This window comes from Bactrocera latifrons, unplaced genomic scaffold (assembly GCF_001853355.1).
Source record: "Bactrocera latifrons isolate USDA-ARS-PBARC rearing strain unplaced genomic scaffold, ASM185335v1 scaffold_54, whole genome shotgun sequence".
Classification (NCBI taxonomy): Eukaryota; Metazoa; Arthropoda; class Insecta; order Diptera; family Tephritidae; genus Bactrocera; species Bactrocera latifrons.
The window spans coordinates 620,091-629,776 of NW_017537201.1; the positions used below are offsets into that span (position 1 = coordinate 620,091).

Sequence of the window (9,686 nt, forward strand, 5' to 3'; positions counted from 1 at the left end):
AGCTGCCATATAAACTGAACGATCGGAATCAAGTTCTTGTATGGAAAACTTTCACATTTGACAAGACATATTCACGAAATTTGGTATAGATAATTTTCTAAGGCAACAATGTAATCTCCGAAGAAATTGTTCAGATCGGCTCACTATAGCATATAGCTTCCATACAAACTGAACATATAGTTACTAACATAAATGCACCTGTATTTAGCTTCGGTGCAACCGAAGTTAACGTTTTTTCTTGTTTTTTTATTACAATTAGTGTGGTTATAATTACTAAAATTACTAAATATTTATTATAAATAAGTCTTTTAGTAATTGTAATAATTGAGAAAATAGAAATTACAATAATAATTACTATTATTGTAATCGAAATTTTTGATTACAATCATTATGATTATAATACTTCAGTAATGTTACATATCGTAAATATATTTAGCAATAATTGTAATCATTGAAAAATTATTTACAATTATTAYTACAATTAAATTAAATTACAATTATGTATGATCAGTACGACTACTCTAGTCGTTATTTTTGATTACAATCAGTGTGACTATAATAATTAAATAATAATATTTAATATTTGGAATTACACTTGTTGTAATTATAATCATTACATTTGTTGTATTGTTATTGTAATTTTAATTACATTCATTGTGGTTATAATTGCTAAATAATATTTATTTTAAATTAATTTTTCTGTAATTGTAATTGAAAAAATAGAAATTACAATTGTAATCATAAATAATCAATAAGATTATTGTAATAAAAATTGTTGACTACATTCATTATGATTATAATACTTCAATAATATATGTATATGGTACGTCCTTTAAATAAATTTTGCTATAACTGTAATCATCGAATATTTGATTACAATTACTGTAATTGTAATCATTGCCATTACCACAATTGCAATCAAAAATCATAAAAAATTACAACGAGTTTATAACGAAAGTATTCGCAATCAGGCATTTTGTTATTATATTTACAGTAATCGTAATGCTAAAAATTTATTGATTACAATTGGAATAATCATTGTCAGTGATTAAAATATATACATAAATAAGTATTTTTCTAATTCTAAGTATTTTTCTTACACTTAATTTCTCCTCTTAGATCTGATGCCGAAATGTTTGTTGGATTCAAGCCAGCTATTGAAGCTTGCTATCTGGACTGGGAGGAGTATCCAATACCGGGCATTACACACACGCACGATACCAATCCCATATATTACAGCCCTTTCACATGTTTCAAGCCTGTCTCTTATACACATCTAGATGTGTATAAGAGACAGTCTTAGATCTGATGCCGAAATGTTTGTTGGATTCAAGCCAGCTATTGAAGCTTGCTATCTGGACTGGGAGGAGTATCCAATACCGGGCATTACACACACGCACGATACCAATCCCATATATTACAGCCCTTTCACATGTTTCAAGCACACCGATTCGAAAAGCGAAACCAATAATGGACAACTAAATGCTACACAAGCGGTAATGGCTAACAACAAACACTATAACTACATCAGTTCATCTACAGATCATGGCGCACGTGGCACGTTCAAGCAACGTCACGAACGTCTCTTTGTTGAACGCTTCTACATTTCGTCGAGCAATAATTCGAGTAACTCCTCAAGCGATAGCGTACATGCGCGTCTACATCAAGGACTTGGCTCAGCTGGAGTGTCCAGTAACGCGGGTGGTGTTAATCCCGCTGCAACTGATGGCTCAACCAGCAATGTTGGTGCAATGGTCGCTGGCGCCAGCAGCGTCTTAGCCAATGTGGAAGCTGGACCAAGTGGGAGTGGTCATGGTGGTGGCGGCGGCGGCGTACCGGGAGGCGGTGTCACCATCAACAGCATTAGTGGTCCTTCCGCTATAGCAGATTTGCCACGCTTACCGATGAGTAGTGTTTCCGGCAGTGGTGGCAATGTTGGTGTCGGCGTCGGCGGTGGTGGCGGTGATGGCAATCGTTCCAGCGCTAGTAGTGAAGGTTTTTGCGAGAATGAAGACTTTGGCGGTGACAGCAGCAGTAATAATCTTTGTGCGGAGGGTGGACAAACGCTTGAGCCGACACATGCATCCATCGTGGGATCCGCAATGCGTTTGGAGCAAGCGGAGGCACAACGCAACTTTGCCACACTAGGCGCAGACGTACCAGTTATGGTTGGGCCAAGCGGCGGTTCTTCATATCATATACAAACAACCACTTCACTTTCATCCGACACCTCCTCGTCTACATCAAGTTCGTCCTCGAACTCCTCATCGTCATCGATGTTGATGGGTGCAGCCGGCATTGATACCACACCCGAAATTACAGCGAAAAGTAATAGCAAAAAGCTAATATCTGTAAGCGATGTCAGACGTTTATCGAAAGATGAATCATTTTCCTCATCTTCTGATGAGTTCACCACACAAGATTCGCCAACTGCGGTTAAGTCCACTGAGCTTACGACAGGGGCGAGCACATCAGCTGCGGCGGCGGCTTCGGCAGCGGCAACAGTTCAAGCTTCGTCTTCAATGGTGCCGATACAAACAGCAAACAAACAAACGTCGCCCGCCAGCACATTCGCTGCTAACGTGCATGCAGCCGCCGCAGCAGGAACAGCTGGAAATAATCCGTCAGCATCCACCTCGAACACAGCACAACACACAGCCGCAGGTAGCAACGAGAAGCCGCATATATTTTCGAATGTGCGTCCCACTGAGGATGCCTGGGATATACTTTTGGCGCGTTCGGAAGGTTTACATGCGCACGGGCACGGGCGCGAAGCATGCATACTGGCCGTACGCTTGGCGGAAGAAATGTTGGCCAATCCGCCGAACTTGATGGTGGAACTGCCGCAGATGCCGAAGCGTAAAGGTAAAAATAAAAACATAAACCCCATTTCACATCACCTAACTGTGCTGGCGTCGTCCACTTTGTCGAAATGTGCATTCCTGTGTACGGTGCTGTCGGAGAACTCCGAACACTTTCACATCGCATTCAGAATTTGTCTATTTGCATTGGAAATGCCACGTCCACCAGCTAGCACAAAACCGCTAGAGGTCAAATTGGCCAATCAGGAAGCTGACATACTCACCTTACTGAAGAAGATACCACTGAACGAGCCGGAGCTCCAAGTGATACGTGAACGCGCTGAATGCTTGCGCAACGGCACTTTTAAATCACGTGGTGAAGCATTGCTACCCATAAATCTGGCGACATTCATATTCGATGCGCTAGTTATGCCCATGATAATTGTCAAAGAACCACGTAATCCCGCATTAGACGTAATGTATCGTCTGCCATCAGATGAAAATTTAGGTTTCGAAGCCGCTGTGGCCGCCTTGGGACTGAAAGCAAACGTCTCGGAAGCGGAACATCCGTTGCTATGCGAAGGCACACGTCGTCAACGTGGCGAACTGGCATTAGCACTACTCTGCTATTACAAAGATGAACCACGTAAAATCGCCAAGATCATGGAGAAACTACTGGATCGCGAGATACATGTGCTGTTGAAAACACCATTGCTGCCAGCCTACTATTCGAACAACCCACCCGTACGCACCGCTGCATCGTCAATGTCGCGTCGTGAGGAGCACGAGTATGCCAATGCCATCAATGGTGGCGCACACAATGCCAATCTCAACGATGTGTTCCCGTCGGACTACGGTTCTGTAGGTGGCAATAGTCGGCCGCATAGTTCGACCAGCGCCGAACTCGAAGTAGGCATGAGCGCATTGAGCGTCTCATCGTCACAAGGTGGCGGTAGTGGCACGCTAACCAGCGCTACTGGCAACAACCAACCGATGACCGGGCCGACTGGTCAAACAAACGTCACTGGCGGCGCCACAAGTCGCAGTAAAGATAGTCGTTATAAGGGTAAGCGTGCTTACCCCTCCATACCCAATCAACCGTCGGAGGCCAGCGCACATTTCATGTTCGAGCTGGCAAAGAATTTGCTGATCAAAGCAGGTGGCAACTCTTCCACATCGCTATTCACACAAGCCACCACCAATCAAGGCCACCACGGCCCACATCGTGCACTACATATATGCGCCTTTCAGCTGGGTCTCTATGCGCTCGGGCTGCACAACTGGGTCAGCCCCAATTGGCTGTCGCGCACCTATTCGTCGCATGTGTCCTGGATCCTCGGCCAAGCAATGGAAATCGGCGCACCCGCCATCAGTTTTCTCATCGACACTTGGGAGGGCCATTTAACGCCACCCGAAGCCGCAGGCATGGCCGATCGTGCTTCACGCGGCTGGGACAACAATATGGTATATCCGGGTGCTGAATTGGCGCTGTCTGTCTTGCCACATGCCGCCGCTCTCAATCCCAACGAAATTCAACGCGCCATCCTGCAGTGCAAAGAACAGAGCGATCACATGCTCGAACGCGCCTGCATCACCGTTGAGAACGCCGCCAAGGGTGGCGGTGTCTATCCCGAAGTGCTATTCCAAGTGGCACGTTACTGGTACGAGTTGTATGGTCATAATACACCGAACAACGAACATGAACAGCACGACGATCATCTGGATCATTCGGCGGTCAGTCTGAGCGCGCTCATCGAATCGCATCAGCATCATGAAATGCAACAACAAATGCAGGCGCAAGTGCAGGCTCAACAGCAGCCGCAAGGCGGCATGGTCGGTCCACCACCGGTCATGCCCGCAGCACCACCGGGCGGCCCCAATGCACCCGGTCAGCCGGGACAGGTTGTGGTCAGCACAGCGCCGCAACCCTTCCAGCAAGGTGTTGCCACACTGGCGCCCATAGCCTTGCCACCATACCCGCCGTATAGTTTTTGCCAAAATCTATACCATCACAACATCACCACCTATCCGGGCAACCAAATGCAAATGTACATTTCAACCGGTCCACCGCCACCGTATCCCGGTTACCCGCCCACACAAGCGCAACAGCAAAATGCATCCAATATACAACCGAGCGGTCCTGCGCAGCCGAACTCACCGTATGTGCATCCATCGAGTGCGCCGAGCGGCGGTTTTCCAGCACAAATGCCACCGCAACAGATGCCGCCACAGGCATACCAGGGCATGCAATGCGGCGCTGGTGGCGCGCCACCTACCGGCTTCCTGCCACAACTCGGCCAAGGTGGTCAGCCGCAAATGCCGCCGCAGAATATGCAAAAAGTTGCCGCTGCCGCCGCTGCCGCCGCTGTATACTTTGCGCCACCACCCCAGCATCCCGCACAAGCAGCGGCAGCCGCCAACGCGGCCATGGCGCAGCACCAAATGCGTCAGCAACAGCAACAAGGTGTTTATCCGCCGTTTGTGCAACAGCCGCCGGTGCATGCGGCGCCACCACAACCACCTTTGCGTCAACGCCATCCACATCAATTCACGTAAGTCCCATAAAAGAATATATATTCTTTAGAAATGTATTATTTAAATTTTTATCTTTCAACTGCAGTTCAACACAATTGCGCTATCTACTTGCCGCCTACAATGTGGGCATGTTGGCTATGGAGACATTGGCGCGCCGCGTGCACGATGATCGTCCGCAAGCGAAGTACGCACGCAATCCACCTTACGGTGAGGACGTCAAATGGTTGTTGCGCATCTCCAAGAAATTGGGCACCCAATATCTGCATCAGTTCTGCGTCTGCGCCGTAAATTCGATTGTTAGCCCCTTCGTGTTGCATGACGTGGCCATCGAATCGGCGCACTATTTGGGCCGCAACAATCATCAATTGGTAATGCAGCATTTGCGCTCGGCGTTAACCCCTCTTGTGCAGAAATGTCAGCAAATGTAGGTTGCAAGGCAATGTGACCTTTTTTTTTTTATAATGAAGCTACTAATAAATATTTCATTATTCTCTTGCAGGTATATTCAGTGCATACACCAGAAGTTGTACCATTTGACTCTGGCTGATTATGAGGAATTCGCTAGCATTATCTTGGCAGCGCGTGCTGCGTTCCAGATAACACCAGAGGGCAGTGCGCAGTTCAAGGATTGGCTGCAATCGATTAAGAGGTGAGTGATAGTCGGTATTAATCGATGAATAACGGTTCTTGGTATATGGGAAAGGAATTTCTTCATAGCAAAACTAGTTTTTACTGAACATTTTTCATGATTTTTTAAAAGTTCGCAGTTTTTCTTTAGTTTTAAAGTTTGAGGTTATGTCTTATACCATCAGTTTGAAAAAGGTGCTTGGAGAGAAAAATGCGGGATCGATATCACAACAATTGAAGGACTAGTTCGCTTATATACAGGCAAATATGAATATGTTTTGTACAGACTCCGACGGTTCCTTTTTGAGCTTACAAGCTTAATGTACTCGGTTCAGGGTATAAAAATCTGAACTTTACAAAAGAGATGCCAACTAAATGATATTGAAATATAGGAATATTTAATTTAATCGATTTCTTCTCAAACCATAATCAAAAGCTGCTTTTAGAATTAGACTTTCTAGCTCCAAAACTGCTTCAATGTGCGTCTTGAAAGATTTTTTTTAATAAACTGATAATTAGATAACACGATGTATCGGAGAGGCGTACTAAACTGCCCAAGAGAGCTCCGTTTTAACGTTTGCCACATAACCGACATTTGACTTAATCTAACATTTATTTCACAAAGGACTCAACAAAATATCAGCCGAATTTTTACTTCCACATTGAAATTTTGCCCACCCTAAAGTATACACCTACAATTTTCTACTCTCCAGATCGAAATCCTGCAAAAAGGAATTGTGGACGCAAATCAATGCAGCTCTGCAAAGCAATTCCAAATGACAAAGACTTGATTCATTTAGTTTATCGCATTCAACAACATCAGCACCCAAAATCGACAATTACTTTTCCACCAATAATTCAACGACTTCGCCAACAACATCGGCAACGAGCGCAACAAACGTCCATAGCAACGCCATGGACAATACAACAGCAAAAAACACGATCGATAATGCCAACAACGCGAATGCTGCAACCACAGCGACGGTTGGTAATAATGAAGCTGTTGTCAATAGCAATAGCGGTGGCGTTGGTGGCGGACGTAGCAGCGGCAGCAGCAACAACCAGAACAACGGCAATCACAGCAGTAGCACACACAATAGCAGCGGCAACGGTAGCAACACACAACACAACAGTGGCTGCAGCAACAGACACATGAAAACGAATATGAGCGGCATCAGTGTGCCGACACTGCCCGCAGCAGCGCTACCCCTCTCAGCAACATCCGTAGGCAGCACACCGCCGAACAGCGCAGAAGCGACAAATACCAACAATTTCGCTTATTACACGGGCGCCGCTGAAACAGTGGCAGCAACGGCTGGTACAACAGCAACGCAGCGTCACGCTGTCGCAGCAACGCCACCACTACCACCACCATCACAAACGTTGCCGCCATCATCTGCTGCGGCGGCCTCATCAGCAACAGCGCATTATCCACCGCCACACCAGCAGCACTATGCCACGGGCAACGCAGTGGCGCCACTATCGGATGCCTTTCACCACCAGCAGATGCAGCTACAGTTGCAACAACAATACGAGCAGCATTATCAACTGCAAACGGCCTACTATCACCAGCAGCAGCAGCCGCCACCAACATCGCAGTCACAGCAAGAAGACCAATCAACAACGTATGTGGCGCCACAACAGCCGTCTACACAATACCAACATGCGGCGGCCGCAACAACAACAGTAAATCAACATGCAGCGCGCAGCAATAGACAAGCAACGACGTCGACAGCCACACACCACGCAATGAACACATCACAAGCAGCACCAACAACACAGCAGCAGCCACCCGCAGCAATGGCACACGCGTTGACACACACCACACAGCAACAACAACAACAGCAGCAGCAAATATACCCCACAGCTATGTTGGCAATCGCCACCGCACCGCCACCGTCCACAACATACGGTGTTAGCGGTGGCAGCGGTGCTTCGGCGCCTTTGGCCAACATAAGCACCGTTAATGCCACACAAAACGTCAATGTGATTTCGGCAGCGCCGATCGTGGTGGAATTCAGCAATTTCCAACTGAATTGTATGCGCACAACGGCCACAACGACGACAAATGGTGGCGCTTCAGCAGCAGCAGCAGCAGCGGCAGCAATGGTCGCCACAACGCAAGCGAACAGTGACGCGAATCGCGGCTTGGCGGGCGGCGTTATCGGGCAAGCGAACACACAACACCATCATCATCGCCACCACCATCACTATCACAATGCTGCGGTGGCGGGCAACATGCATGCGCATGCACACCAACAAGCGCTGCTGCAACAGACACAACCGCAGCAGCAACAACAACAACAACAGCAGCATCCACATCAGCACCAACACCCGCTGCAATCGGATGCAACGCTGGCCGACCGACAACTGCTGCAGCATCAGCAATATGCGCAGCAGCCAACACAGCCACTCCAGCAACATGCCACACATTACGGCTATCACCAGCCGCATCATCACCACCATCATCAGAATGTGCGGCACTACCATCATGCGCCGCCGCCACCACCAGCGCCGCTGTAAGGCGTTGAAAAAAATTAGCAATAAGCATGTAGCGCAACATGTTGCAGCAACATTGCTGCTCACACACAGTTTGCTATTGGTGGCTGAGAGTTATTATTAGTAAGAAAAGTAGTAGTTATAGTAATGAAAATAATAATAGCATAAAATAATAAAAAATAGTGAATAATATTAATAATTTAAAGTAATATTTATAAAAAAAAAAATTTGATGATAATAAATAATAACTGTCTCTTATACACATCTAGATGTGTATAAGAGACAGTAATCATAGTTTGCTTTGTTTCGTTTTGTTTCATTTATCTATAATTTAACCTTTTCTAAAATGTATTTGAAATATTTTTTTTTTTGTTCGTTCGTTTATTTATTTAATTATTTATACGTTTATTTTTTTTCGCAATTCTAATTCTTTTTGTAATATTAATAAAAATTTTTGCATATATTTACATTGTATGTACCGTTTTATATACATACACCCATATATATTTATATGAATATAAATAACTTCAGTTAGTTAAGGCTGGACTGATATTTAATGTAAAGCAACATTTACCGCATGCTTCAGGAGTTTTTTTTTTATATATAATTTATTTAATGTTTATGAGCGCGACGCAAATGTTTTTTATGCAACATTTACACATTTACAATTATTATATTTCAATAATTAATAATACGGAGAATTATTAGAGTAGGCGAAGACACGCGAGCGAAATATGTATGCAACAATTGTTGAAAACTTATGAAAAAAAGAAACTAAGCTTGTACAATTAAAAGTTAAGTGAAAGTAAAATAACAACGGCAAAACAGTAGCAACAGCAACAACACGAAAATCGCAAAAATCTACCGCTGACGGCTGTTTTCTCTGTTTTCCAGCTGCAATGTGTTCAAAATCGACAAAAATTTAATATTATTTTTTAATAACTCTTCGACTTATATCAAATAAAAATGTAAAAAGATTATTTTGGTAGCTGTTGCTTTGCTTCCATGCAACATAATTCGTAATTAAAAATTGTAATGTTAAAAAAATTAATTAATTGATTATGCATATAAATTTTATAAAATTTCAATATTTTTGTTTTAGCATTATTTGCGTAATTGTACGTGTTTTTTTGTTTTTGTATTTTATTTCGAAATTTCCTACTTCGCCCTCATGAGTAATCAACCTATTTACCTAATTTAAGGTTTATTTTTTTATATGCCAAA

General features: G+C 44.3%; 2 protein-coding genes across 2 annotated transcripts in view; both read left to right on the top strand.

Annotated features, from left to right (window-relative positions):
• Window positions 1-6,761, top strand: part of LOC108974195 (zinc finger SWIM domain-containing protein 8) — a gene marked incomplete at its 5' end in the record, with an annotated part of 28,474 nt that extends 21,713 nt beyond the window's left edge. Inside the window, 5 exons of the mRNA XM_018941898.1 lie at window positions 1,120-1,248; window positions 1,433-5,353; window positions 5,422-5,760; window positions 5,836-5,985; window positions 6,677-6,761. Coding sequence (XP_018797443.1) covers window positions 1,120-1,248; window positions 1,433-5,353; window positions 5,422-5,760; window positions 5,836-5,985; window positions 6,677-6,743 — 4,606 coding nt within the window. The remainder of the gene's footprint in view (window positions 1-1,119; window positions 1,249-1,432; window positions 5,354-5,421; window positions 5,761-5,835; window positions 5,986-6,676) is intronic.
• A 117-nt stretch (window positions 6,762-6,878) lies between these two features.
• On the top strand, window positions 6,879-8,486 carry LOC108974196 (basic-leucine zipper transcription factor A-like). Its single transcript, XM_018941899.1, has one exon. It carries the CDS (start codon window positions 6,879-6,881, stop codon window positions 8,484-8,486), a length of 1,608 nt encoding a protein of 535 aa, XP_018797444.1.
• The last annotated feature ends 1,200 nt before the right edge of the window (window positions 8,487-9,686 follow it).

What these genes read in the sequence shown, in the direction of transcription:
- LOC108974196 (XM_018941899.1), top strand. Translation starts at nt 6,879, where the DNA reads ATGGACAATACAACAGCAAAAAACACGATCGATAATGCCAACAACGCG.